Raw genomic sequence first — 13,965 nt, forward strand, 5'->3', positions numbered from 1 at the left:
TAATAATAATAAAGGCAGAGATTGGGGCAAAAGGAAAAATCTCCAAATTGGCACAATAAGACAGTACTAAATATCTTTATCAGGCTCGTAAATGCCAAAATCTCTAATGCAATAATGAAGCCAATTCAGTGAAAAATATGATTAGCATATATATAGGGGCATCATGATATGTAATAGAGGGCATGCATGCACACAATAACGTCAAGGGGATAAGACAAGGAGAGACACTGCCGGCCATATGATGAGACAGATTGCTTGACTAATTGATCATGGTGTTTTCTAATGGCATTTGGTAGTGCATGTTTTTGTGTTTTCAAAAACATCGGTTTGAAGACAGATTTGAACTTCTCGATCGTGAGGATCACGCTAATGACAAGGTGAACATGCTTCCGACTACGGTGGCTTGTTGTGAGTTTTTGATTTTGTACGTTTATTCTCCCAATCAGCAACTATGGAAGTTTGTGGAGTTTTACCAAAGCAAAATCTTGTAGAAGGACACTTGGAAGTGATAATTTAGGTTACCGTATGGCCATACCATTTACTAGAAATCCCTAAACCCCGCTCAAAATTCACTAAAGCTTGCTACTCAACGATTTATAAAGGTCTATTCACCCTTAGGATGGACGGTGTTCGGCAAGTTCCCTCTCTTCGGGGAATTGCTGACCACCGATAGTCATCTGCTTAATTGACTTGTGATAAGAGGACTATAGAAGAAAGGGTATCTTCTTATTGACGGTCTTATCTATTTAGATTTAGCTCAATAAGAAAAGCTATTTATGAGAATATATCATCTTCCATATCAGACCCTTGATCTCTGGTCCTTGCCATAAGTAAAAGTGACGGACTCTTCCCACCCCACCCCCCCCCCCCGCGTGCGCACTCTCTTGCCTATTGTGTTCTGTCAAATAACTCGTTGAATTAGGCACCAAAATGTTTTCCGCCAGCATCTTCATTCTTCAACGAGTCTCCCCGCTATTTGTTTATTGTCTAGATTATGTACGAGCAACGTACAACTTCATGTTCAAATATCACGCTCCACCATGCCTAAAAGCAAAGCCATATATATGTATTTGTAACATCAAGATTATTCGATCAACAACTTTCCGTCGTAGTGAAAACGTTAGCTAGGGAAAAGCATGTTTAAGTCAAGACAGAGACACATAGATTTTGATGATCTTTGCCTTTTTTTCATTTCTCCCCACCTCTTTCTAAGTTCTACATGTCTATAACAGGAGGGTAACGTGGTTTGCTTTTGGCAATCAAAGCATCATTCTGTCGTTGCTTTTGATTTTGAGTGAGTTTTTAACACTTTAAGAAGCTTTTGTAACAAAGACTCAACCCACCCTACAGGCTACAGCAGCTTGACTTGACTCTGCCCCAATGAGATACTGTAGCTGTAGATAGAACACAAAGTTAGAAACCACTCAGCAGTCTAGTCATCCAGAAAGAGCAAAAGAACTACTTGTCTCCCTTGATAAAAGTGATTAAAGTGAACATATATAGCTTTTCTTTACCAAAAGTTAATTTGTGATGGGTGATTATCATTATGATCTGCTAGGGTTAACAGTAAATCTAGACTGCATGGTTTGGTGAAATCAAATCGTAATCAAGACCCATGGTGTGCATGCTCAATATTTGAGAACACCCACTTGGATTGGCCATCAACAATCAATATGAATCCCAATAATTTTTTGTTTAGATTACTAGCAATTCAGGCAAAAAATGAAAGAAGTCACATAAAACCCACCTACTTCAGCAAATGAGCAGACTGTTTAAAACTTATCTAAATTTTTTTTTTGATAAGTAAAAACTTATCTAAATAGGTGAACCTTATAAGAGTTCTCTCATATTTGCTATTCAAATTACTAGCAATTCGAGCAGCAAAATTACTGAGAACCTCTATCCTCTCAACAATGATATTTGCCGTGTGAAAAAGCAAAACAAGTGAATATGATGATCAACTAGCCATTCACTAAAACCAATTTAGAGTGGTGTCATTTTGTCTTCCACTACGTATACACAAACTTTATTTGGCCTTATCATTATGAGATTTTGTCACAGCATCATCTGATATTCCCTTAACCTTGCAATCATACTTGGAGCCCTTTGCATGAAATCCAACCTTCATTTGATTAATACAGTTATAAGTCCTCATACGATAATGATCCAGACAAATCTCAAAATTGCATCTCACATTCCTTCAAGCCAATAAAAACTATCTCAAATCCCATAGACTTCTACTTGGAAGGTACATGTTATGCTCAACTACTACTATATACATCAAAACTGCAAGGGAAAAATTCAAAACTAATATTCTGCAGCCCTTACAAGGAAAACTCAGCTGAAACGGGCCAAGCACATTACTCTTTCACCCTGCTTACATCGATAGCTATCTCTTAGGACGAAAAGATGGCATCGCCTGTTGATTTAGTTCGCAAAAGGCCCTCTGCGCTGTTAGTGTTGTCATGTTGTGCTCATCCATATCAGAGAAAATCTAATGCTTTGCACGTTTGAGGGGAACTGCTTTTCAGAGCCAGAATCTCACCACCAACTATACACTTGAGACAGATATCACTGCTTCACTATAAACTTATGACCAATGCATGTAAAACAGTCCTTCATGGGATCCCAGCCATGCCTCCAAACCATATCTCTGCTGATATAGATACTCTGGATAGCTTTGTCTTTCATCTTGCACTCCCATCAATCCTACACAGGAATTGAATACTAATAAGTTTCTAAATTGGAAAAATAAAATATGTCAAAGAGCATCTGAAATATTATTAGGATGAGAAACTAAGAAGACATCTAGATACTTTCAGCACTATGCCAGCACACGGTTGAAGGGACCGAATTAGAGAATTTTTCCTCAAAGAGCAATTCACCAGACTTGATACTCCAGAGCCGTAATTTGCAGTCCTCTCCACCTAAAATATGAATACAATGTCAGAAAAGCTCAAATTTCTGAGAATGCCACCAGTTAAATAGCAAGCACTTGAATACCTGACATCACAAATTTCTCGGATGGGTCAACTGCAAGCTGTATACGGGTATGAGAGTTAACAAGCCCTTCATAAGATTGAACGGCCCCTCTCTGGATTAGACGATGATCATATAGTTTTACCTGGAAAAGAATGCAAGCCTAGGAATGAAAATCTCCCTCTCTCCCTTTTTGGATGGGCCAACCATAACACAAACTTGAAACTGAATGTGGAAATCTAAGTACATACATACATACATATATATACTGGAAATTTAATTGCAATAATTATTATTACAATTAGAATACTCATGAAAAAACAACTGCAATAAATGCAAAGAGGAATCTTTCACCCAGTAGCAAAGGGTTTGAACCAAGATTTCCAGATGGAGACATTATTTTAAGCTAGCAGCAATGGAAATGTACATATCTCCTATGAAGCATGTATTGCTGCTAGCATAAAATAATGTCTACCATGCGTGTGCGATACATTTTTTACAAGGTTGTTCCAATGTTGCAATCAGACATAGAAGGATTAGCTTAGACAACAACGTTAACATTAGAGAATGTCATGGTTAGATAATAATCATTTCACAGAATAACCAATGTCACTGGAGCATGTGATTAGAGCTAAACATATAAATCTGTAGTGTTAATATGAAAGAGGAAGCAAAACAGAGACCAAGAAAATATCATCTTTTGGTTATTGGAAATGAGTCCCTCCATTTGTTAGAGCATTCAAAAAAAAGTCCTCTCAAGGGGAGGTAAGAAGACATGGGAGGCAGAGGGAAATCGTGCATGTCTTGAGAATTACATACGATATACCCAAATCATGCCAATCTCCATTTTTTTTTGTGTTATTTCTGCAATATAGTTAGAGGTCCTTCTAACTAGGAGATAAAAAAAAAAAAAAAAAAAAAACAGAATTTGTAAACTGAAAGTTCATTACAATTATGTATATCAAAACGTTGGAAAAAAAAAGCAAATAATTATTTTTATAAAAATGTAACAGGCCTGAAAAAAATTGAAAATTTTAATTTCCCATTAATGTAGAGCTAAAAATTACTATATTGAACCATAAGTTTTTGATTGATAGGCAACAAAAGGAAAGAAAATAGAAAAAATACCTTCTGAATCTTAAAATCATGGCCAAATACTATTAAAGATAAACACTTTGCCCAAGGCTTAGCCATAATAAAAATCCCATAAAAGATCTCAAGTACAGCTTGATTATCTTATTAGATGCTCTTCATGCACACCTCAAACTGGTTTTGGAGAGAGGGATAGCCACTGCCAGAAAGGGAATAAGCGGAGAATGAAGGAAAGCCAACAAGACATACTTATGAGCTACGTCTTGTGTTTTAGAAAATGAAATCTTTTGGCTTTTAGAAACTTTTGGAGACCAAAATTTTATATTTTAGAAAAATTAACTACACTTGTTTCTAGATTTTTTGGGCTAACCTTTTAGTTGTATAAGAGCCAAATATATATATTAGACTTTTTGGAGGACTTCAAGAACTTTTGGAGGGCAAAGGCCCCTTAACTCCGCCTTTGCTAACAATAACAGAACAATTCAATTTTTATTGTTATGCTCAATACAGGAACATATTAAGCAAATAGAATTCTAAAAAGAGAGCAAACACTTACCGATCCATCCATGGAGCTTGCCAAGAAGTAGTGGTCATCAAACTGAAGTGATACCAAACTAGAGTTCCAAAACCAAAGTAAAAGTTATAAATGTAATAAAAAAGACAATTTGAAGGAAAAAAGAAGTCCATAAGATGTTGCCACTAACCTAGAAATAGATGAAGGCATTTTTACAGTACATGAAGGATATATGTTTCCAGAGAGCTGCACAACAAGAGATCTAATTCCATTATCCAAAGCTTCACTAAAAAGCAGCTTCAAACAGGTTCTCATGGGATAGTTCATCAAATATAAGTATAGAAGTTTCAAAAAGATCAATTATAAAAATAAATTATGAAAAAGCTGTAAATATGTGGAAACCTAAGTTACCAACCACAGAAAACAGAATCAATGCAGTGCCCAAACTTATTCCCAGTTAGCTCCTCATCACTTTGAATCACAGACTAAAACACAAACATGGAGAAGGAGAACTTGTTGTCTCAAGTCAGATTATGAAAAAATTAGTGTTTATTTGAACGTACTTGAAGACTTAAAAACTGATTTATTAACAGGGAAGAGACATTAAAATCTACAGTATCTTCACAATAAATATCCACATTAAAAAAGAAATGTTTGGTGACAGAACTTCTGGGTCTCAAAATGAACACATAAAGATACACTCATGCAAAAACGAAATTAGTTTAATATTTCCTAAAGAAACTTCATACCTCAAACAATTTCCTAGTAGAATTTCCAACAGTTTTATCCAAAGGTGCATGAGTTATTCTGTGTCTAATAAGTCTGGCAGAACTCCCCACCCGTTTCTCACGAACGTCCACGGTCACAATTACCCCATTCCTGAGTCCACATAAAATAGCATTTCCCTGCAACAATAAATAAAAGACATCAGTTTCAAGAATATGGCTGCAAAAAAAGAAACGAAAAAAACACATACACACGCACAAAAAAAAGAAAATATTCTACCTTCATGTCATTATAAATAGTTATTTTTATTTTTTATCATATAATAGAAATGTATAAAACCAAAATATAAAAATCACCCACGATCCAAAGGCTTAGTCCATTGAAGTATAGATGTGTATGATTTCATCAGGCAACTCAAATACACATCTACTGAAGCTCAAATGTTGCACAAATTACCGATTGAATAAATTGTAGCGCAAAGACATCACTTTTACTACGACACACCCATGATCGTACTCCAGTTTCCAAATCCACTAAAGCAGCTCCAAGATTAGTACCTATAACAATCAAAAGACAAACTTTAAACGTCCTAACAAATGTAGACTGAAAGCATTCTAAGGGAGAAATTACCAGCTTCAATTTTCCTCACTAGATTTCATTTACTTCCAATTTTTATTTCATGACCCAAAAATGAAGTACAGTTCACAAGTGGATGCAATTGCTACAATATAAAATAAGGCCAAATATTTATAAATTCATGTCAAGAGCGACCCACTGTTATCCTTTTGCTACAAGAAGACAGGAAAGTGAAAAACCAATATACCCTTATGGGAACTTAGTCTCAGTATTGGAGAAGTTTGCATATAAGCGAACATGAGGATAAACTAAAGACTAAAATCTTACCTAAAGAGAAAAAGAGGGGATTGAGAGAGAGAAAGCAGAAAAAAACTTGCCAGTTACTGCTTGACTCCCATTAAAATTGCAATCTGCAGTCCAGACTGTACAATCGAAAGAAGCAACCTTATGTATTCTTTGACTTATAGTACGGATATTTGAATCAAGCTCTAGTGGTTCAATGAGTTTAACAATATAGAGTGATCCACCTGATGTCTCTGATCCCAGAGTACTTATCCTGTTTTCTTATGTCAAGGCATTACAACTGCAAAAGTAGATTTTCCTTTTCAAAAATTTAATGAAGATTGTTTCAACAAAGAACATGTTAGGTATTAAGAGCATAAAGGGTACGTCAAAAGTGAACCCCACCATATAAACTATGCAAACCATAAAACAAGTAAACATATAGAAGCAAGTTGAGAATCAAATGGCAGGGCCCCCGTGAAAAACTTCTTTACATGAAGACCAAAGAGGTTACGATAGGGACTACAGAACTATCCAGTACTCCAAGAGAAGCTATAAGAACATTGTATAAGGAATTAAAAAGATAAACTACTTACTTCTTCCGACAATTACACTAGAAAGATGATTCCTTACAGTGATAAAGCCACAAAGGTGAAGGGCATTACCCAATAAATCACAAATCTGCTAAAAGATTTGGATCAAACTGCATATGAATACTAAACAAATAAAACAAGAGTTTGGGAAATATCCAATTCCTAGAAATTCAATTAAATAGATATGAAAAGCTCGATAAAGATTAAAAAAAAAGAAAAAAAAGAAGAAGCAATATGACAACAGAGGTTTACTAAAATTTGAAAGGATACAGCGCTTCCTGGATGTTTGAACTATCATCCATTGTGGAAGAGTGCTTTCTGAACAATTTTATACAAGATATATTTGATGACATTTGTAATGAAGCTCCAGCAAGTCTCCGAATATGCCCAGGAATTCTCACAAACTCTGCATCGTTTTCTTTAATTAAAGGCCACACACGATCTGGCATGCATTTTACCCCGTAATCAAAATGTTGTCTAACTTTTCCAACTTCAACAAAACTGCAAGAGTACAAAACTTCATATGCAATAAATTGTAATGGACTTATTATGCATAAAAATTAAATATTCATAAAAACCATACAAAAACTTGAAATTTAGCAGCACTATTACAGAAATGTTATTGTTATATCATAATAACAATAAAAAACTGATAAGTTTAGCTTTTATAAAAACTGAGCATTATGCTGTCCAATTTGCAGCACCATCACATAAAAGTTTTTATATCATGGCAACAATCAGAAACTAACAAGCTTAGTTTTTCTAAAAAGTGAGCATTACTCTGTACTCTGAAAAGTAGTAGTACTAAAATTAAAATAAGGATGCTGGCTCTGCAAAAGCACATACTGGAACTTCTAAGGCAAGAGAATACCAATTTCCTGTGTAAGAGGAGAGAGGGTTAAGGAGGAGGAGGTTGTAGGTTACGCCGAGGCAGTGCTAGATGTGAAATCGTGCTATCACACTATGGGGATCTCCTTCAGGGGTGATGAGAAGGGTTTTCCAGTTTCTGCTTCAAAACCTAAAGGGAGTAGAGAGCTTAAGAATTTAGAGTGCTCGATTAACTTTGATGCTAGGGAGATTTTTCTATCTATTGGGTTTTTGCAAGTGTTTTCTTTGTTTTTTTTTTTTAATTTTGATGTTTTGGTGTCCTTCTCGACTTCCTGTATGCTTAGGAGTGCCTTATGCTTTTTATGATATTTCTTTGATTACCTATGAAAAAAATAAAATTTCTGTGTAAGAGAAAAAAGGGCAGACAACAAACTATACCAAGTCTACCAACTGAGCCACATTAAAAGCCTACAGTATCGCAACCAAGGTATCATCAATCTAGTAGGGTAAAAGATCTGAGTAGAATTTGATCTGACAATGGAGCATAAGACCACTGGTGGAAAATGTAACCTAGAGCCATAAAACACAAAGTAGAATACTAATACAATCACAAACATGTCAAGGCTCCATTCTCTCTATATAAAGACAACTTTGAAGAAGAGATTGAAATGTTAGGAGAACATGCCAATAGTAATAATAGTGACATGAAGATATCATTATGTGGACTTATCAAAAGAAGATATGTGTAACATTGTAATATTGTATTATTATGATATTTTTTTTCACCACGTTTTTTCATGGTTCCACAAACTTCAAAGTAATGGGCATGTCTTTGATAGTGTATTCTAAAAGACATAAGAAAGCACTTAATGAAATAATAATAACCTCAACATACACTATCTTATGGTATAGATGTATCTTTTACACCTAAGCTTAGACGGGAAGGGGGGGAAGGAAAACAAATTCCCTTCAACTCCTTATAGCAGGATATATTATTTGAAATTACGGATGAATGACACACCATGAGCAGTCGAGGTCTATAAACGCCACATTACAGACCCATCTAAAATGTACTAGATATGTCTACTCAAGGTCCCAAATCAATACTTAGTATATCACATGATAACAATTAAGAAGCCACTTAAATAATCTTGGACTATATATGTAATAAAAGATTATAAGCTGCATTTAGCATCTAAAATTCCTTAATATGGGACCCAACAGTTCCCTCCACTCTCTTTTTGGCAACGCAAAAATAGGGTAGAAAAATCTATCCTGAATGGAAGAAAAAAATAAGTATAAAAATCAATGCATTGTTCAACTATTCTGAAGTCGTCCAAAAAAGAAAAAAAAATGATTAATGAAAAATAATCACTTCCACTTTTTTCTACCTCCTAGCACAATCAGGTTACCTGAATGAAGTGCCTTACATAAGTCATAACGTTCAGTTGTTAAAAGGACATTTCATTTTATAATGCTGCTGGCACAACAATAGCACATGAGTTGTAAATATTTTTTCTGACATGTTCCACTTCTAGAATCTTAGAACCCAGAAGACAGTAATTATTTATTCAAGCGACCATAGCTTACTGCAAAACCTCAAATGTCAAGGAATGTCTTAAAAAGCTTGCATAATTGTTAGAGCATAAAGGCATAAGTGCAACATTATGCAATTTCAATATACCTCAAAGAGCCATTTGCACCGCCAGTTAATAGAACATCAGTTTCAGTTTGACCCTCGGGTGTCTGTACATCAATGTGTATTTGTTCCAAAGCACCATCAACAATCTTATCCGTTTCACTATACTTCCACACCTGCAACATACAAAAAATAATAATATCAACAAAATAAAGTATAATGCAACTCATATATTACAAATTTCAAAGATCAATTCACTATATCCTTAAATGACATTCTGAAACAAGCCACATCAACCTTATTATGATGATATAATTTCCACATGCATGACCAGTTGACCAAGAGAGAGAGAGAGATAATTGTACATAATCTCACTTGGCCAGTAATCCCCGTCATAATCAATAATCATAGATAGATTTAGACGATGATAAAATACAATTTAGATGACTAGTACTTTTAAAAGAAAAACAAAAACATAATACCTCAGTTTGTAAATCTATCTATAATTATGACTGGGATTACCGGTCAAGTGGGAAAGAGTATGCATGCCTCAGTGATTCCCAGAGGTTAATGCAACTCATAAATTAGAGATTCAAAGATAAATTCACCATGTCATGAAATGACATTCTGAAATAATCCATAGCAACCTTATGACAATGATATATCATGAGTCATGACTCATATGAACACATCATTGCAAAATAATTAAGTAAAAATAGATTAATGCAATGAAAGATAACAGGAAATGAGACATTGATATGAAATCTTTTGGGTGATCCCAGAGCCAACATCAGATAAAACATCTCAAGATCCCAGTTCTTCATGTATACTCTCATAGGTTGCAAACAAAAAGAGCAAGAAAGGGAATGATGTTTGCTTCTATCGGCTAAACCCTTGACTCTTTATGGGATGTGATGCTATACATTTCCGTTTGGTTATCTTCCACCTTCTAATCAGTAGGGGTTTCTTTGTATACATCCTGTGTACATGGGTTACGCCCCTCTGCATGTTTGATAATATACTAATTACTTATCAAAAAAAAAAAAAAAAAGTATTGCACTCAGACAAGATGAAGATTTTAACTTCACTAATCCCATGAAAAACTACAGCAATAGCTGCATCATACATGAATTGTCATTCAAATACCGTTCGAAAGGGCAAGTCAAAAATCAGTTCATGAGACATTATATCCAACCCGTGTTGACAGGACAAAAATGAAACTCTTTCCATCTAGTACAATTAGTCTTTTTAAATTCACAAATTTAAGCCATGCGAGCAAAATCATAAAGAAAACGGAACTTCTTCACTTGCACTAGACTTCAATGCCATGGCTGAAGCAAACAGGCTGCATAGTTCACATACATTTTGAATCCACGAGAGTAGCTTTATAAATCTTGCCATCAAACTCCATAAAGAGAAGCATATTTTTCTCTGATGAAGCCTTTTTTTACTTTCTACTTCCTTCTTTTTTAATCAAATAGTAACAGTAGGGTACACAATCACGTGGTCTTCCCTCTTACAAATCCCTTACTTCCCATGGGTTGAACTGAAGACCTCCTCCTTATATGGGGAACAGGCACCACCTTGCAACAAGGGTAAGTTGTGATGAAGCATGTTCCAAGATTCTTATTTCGAATGAACAAATTTTTAAAAGCTTAACGAAAAAAATAAAAAAGGAAGAAACCAAACCATCCATTTAAATGACAGAAAATCTATTAACCCTCGTTAAGTGATACTGTCATATAGATTATCAAATCCTTTACAAGTAAATTTGCGTGTTATAGGTGGCAATGGCCCATACTTAGATGCTTATATGTTTCCCAAAATTCCAACTTTCACTGGTTATGGTAAACATAGAGTTGGGAAGGGCCCATGACAAAACATAGAAAACAAGCATTATTACCCAGAGAAGAAATATTCAGAAAAGGATTTTGAAGTTCGTATAGAATCATGAGTTGATAAAGGAGAACAAAATGCTGGAAAAGCAATAAATTCAAAAATTATAAGCTTATCTTCAATCAACATACCACAGGTTGTGATATCTGTATCTTCTGGAATTCCTCCTTGAAGCTACACTTTCCTTTACTGAACGGAATAATGTTACCAAATAACTCCCTAAGGTGAAGCAGCTTAGAAGCTCTCAGTCCAGTTCTCCTACCTAAGACCTGTGATAAAACGACTCAGTGCAAGCCCAATTGTAGCCAAAATTAAAGAAAGAACTACTATTAAGAGCAAGAAAAAAACAATTGAGGCAGAGGCTGCTATAAATTTTGGACAGCTCCAGATGCAGGTTTAACTTCTTCTATGAGAATTTAAAACAATTTTCATGAATACACATTCAAAAGCAAACATTGTTATTTATCAATAGAAAAAGTCACATATATATATATATATATATATATATATATATATATATATATATATATATATATATATTAAGTAAATGGAAAGGTTTGAGACCCTTATGCAATGATGACAGGCAGAGGTACAGTGAATGGAGTAAGTTACAATAGTTAGCTGTTTCTTCTTCTTAGCAGCTAAGCACATCATACACGCAGTATTCACTGGCAAGGAGTACAAGGTTGTTTGCCACGTCAAAAACTCAGCATGTTCTAGCACTAGTTCTAATAGATTTACAACTTTTAATACTAATTTTTTTTTTTTTTTTGGTTAATGCTCCATTTGGTAGTCATATTTGTTTTACAAGAAAAATTCATGGCTGTCTCAACTTTTGTATAAATCATGATGCATAATCTCATCAAAGAGGTAAGATTAGATTTCAGGAAAATGTACCTTGCGAGAAAACAATTAGTGGTGGATCAACACCTTTAATTGATGACGAAGTCAAGGAAAACATCTAGTTTCTTTTTTTCTATAAATTAATCAGACCCTATAATAAGGAAAAATTTCCTCTGTAACAAAAGATGATCAACGGGCATATCATTTATATAACGTGTAAGCTCTTTTTTTTTTTTATTTCGGGGGGAGGGGGAGAGGAGGGGAGGGGAGGTGTTTCCTACAGTTCAGAAGGCCATAAATGAACATGCTACAAATATGGATAGAGCTTCCTTCACCAAATAATATGCCACCCTGAGGCTTGAGGCTTGAACAATGTCCCTACTCCTCTAGATGCTGAGAACCCAGTCTAAACTCTTTTTCACAAAGCATGAATGTCAATCCAGATTGCATCATCGCATTCAACCAATATCCGCTGATCAAAACAAAGAAAAATGTAGATATGCCCTGAATTTCTTTTTTTTTTTTTTTATTTTGATAAGTAGATATGCCCCGAATTTCATAGCAAACAATTTAATAATTCTCATTGTTTTCAAGGAACCAAACGATTCAAATTACAGTCTACACACTCTCAAATGCCACCTAAATGTATGTACACTAATCAAAATGTAGCTAAACGGCCACAACTCTTACAGCATTAACGTTACCATTGTTGAAAATTGGAAACTACAAACACTAAGAGAACACAATAAAGGAAGAGAAACACTGAATTAATAGAGGACTTTGTAATCTTTTATTCAACTTAATTAAAATAATAACTTACATGGATATTTATAGGATACAAATGACCTAACTTCTTCACATTAACTTCATTAATTTACATCTCATATAACTCCCATGTAGCTCCTATGTAAATTAATTCTTGAAAAATTCCCATGTAGCTCCTATGTAAAATAATTCTTGAAAAAATCCCATGTAGCTCCTATGTAAAATAATTCTTGAAAAAATCCCATGTAGCTCCTATGTAAAATAATTCTTGAAAAAATCCCATGTAGCTCCTATGTAAAATAATTCTTGAAAAAACAAAAGACACAATCTCTTCAAGTCACTTAGTAACATACGAGAATATGAAAGGACTCAAATAAATGTTATTAAAAATTAAGTTTATTATCCAACAACACACCACAAGCATCCTTCATCTAAAACAGATGCAAGATTTTAACTAAAGCACGCTGAATAAAACTTGGGAAATCAAATGCATTATCTAACAAACAAGACATTTGACCATAACCCATTAAACATACACACACATAGTGTTCTGGTAAGAGATAAGTAACAACAACACCAACCCCATGACACTCGAAGCTCTTCAAGACATGCCATCCGGACAAAAATCAAATATTGAGTACATAATGCATAAAACAGTACATACCCGTGTGGACTTTGGAGTTGGTTTTTGAGCAGCAGCCGAAGAAGAAGAAGAAGAAGAAGCACGAGAAGAGCCGGGTATTGGGCCTTTAATAGGGAAGTAGCGGTTCTTCTCCGCATCATAATAAAACCCAGGAAGATCTGCCATTTGTATGTACATGTATCACAATTAGTGTCATTCACCGAAACAAAACCCTGAATTTAAAACAAACCCCACGACCCCCCCGCCCCCGCCCCCACACAAAGAAAAAAAGGCAGAACAATTGAAATTATATATGTGAGCCCATCAAAGTAAAGCGTAAGTAAAGGAGGGAGAGTACCTTGTGGCATAGCTTCAGAGGAACAGAAAGCTAGAGAGGAAGGGAGAAAGCTGGTGACTTGTTTGATGAAAGAAGATGGTAAGAGCTTTGGAGGCGCCTAATCTCAGAGATAAACGGTCAAAACCAAAACTTGCGTTTGCTAAGGCGGTGGAACCACCCCGTCACAAACTCGAAGTGAAACCTCTGGGTTTTTTATTTTTCTTTTTCTTTTTCTATGTTTTTTTAAGGTAGTTGGTTCAACCAAGGTCCAAT

General features: G+C 34.9%; 1 protein-coding gene across 5 annotated transcripts; it reads right to left on the reverse strand.

The window, feature by feature from the left end:
* Positions 1–2,162: 2,162 nt before the first annotated feature.
* LOC132170380 (Transducin/WD40 repeat-like superfamily protein) lies at positions 2,163–13,901 on the reverse strand. 5 transcript variants are annotated; one of them, XM_059581345.2, is made up of 14 exons: positions 13,714–13,901; positions 13,398–13,534; positions 11,257–11,394; positions 9,275–9,405; positions 7,033–7,263; positions 6,415–6,443; positions 6,265–6,309; positions 5,768–5,868; positions 5,335–5,490; positions 4,776–4,831; positions 4,628–4,685; positions 3,004–3,124; positions 2,817–2,927; positions 2,163–2,709 (listed from the first exon to the last, which is right to left on the reverse strand). In XM_059581345.2, the coding sequence occupies exons 1-14, from the start codon at positions 13,721–13,723 to the stop codon at positions 2,591–2,593; spliced, it is 1,443 nt and encodes a 480-aa protein (XP_059437328.2). In that variant the 5' UTR covers positions 13,724–13,901; the 3' UTR covers positions 2,163–2,590. The 5 variants fall into 5 exon arrangements, with proteins under 5 accessions (XP_059437328.2, XP_059437327.2, XP_059437326.2 ...); XM_059581344.2 differs by having other exon boundaries at positions 5,425–5,490; positions 6,265–6,443; XM_059581343.2 differs by having other exon boundaries at positions 6,265–6,443.
* Positions 13,902–13,965: the final 64 nt, after the last annotated feature.

Source organism: Corylus avellana, chromosome 1 (genome assembly GCF_965113065.1).
Source record: "Corylus avellana chromosome 1, dhCorAvel1.hap1.2, whole genome shotgun sequence".
Classification (NCBI taxonomy): Eukaryota; Viridiplantae; Streptophyta; class Magnoliopsida; order Fagales; family Betulaceae; genus Corylus; species Corylus avellana.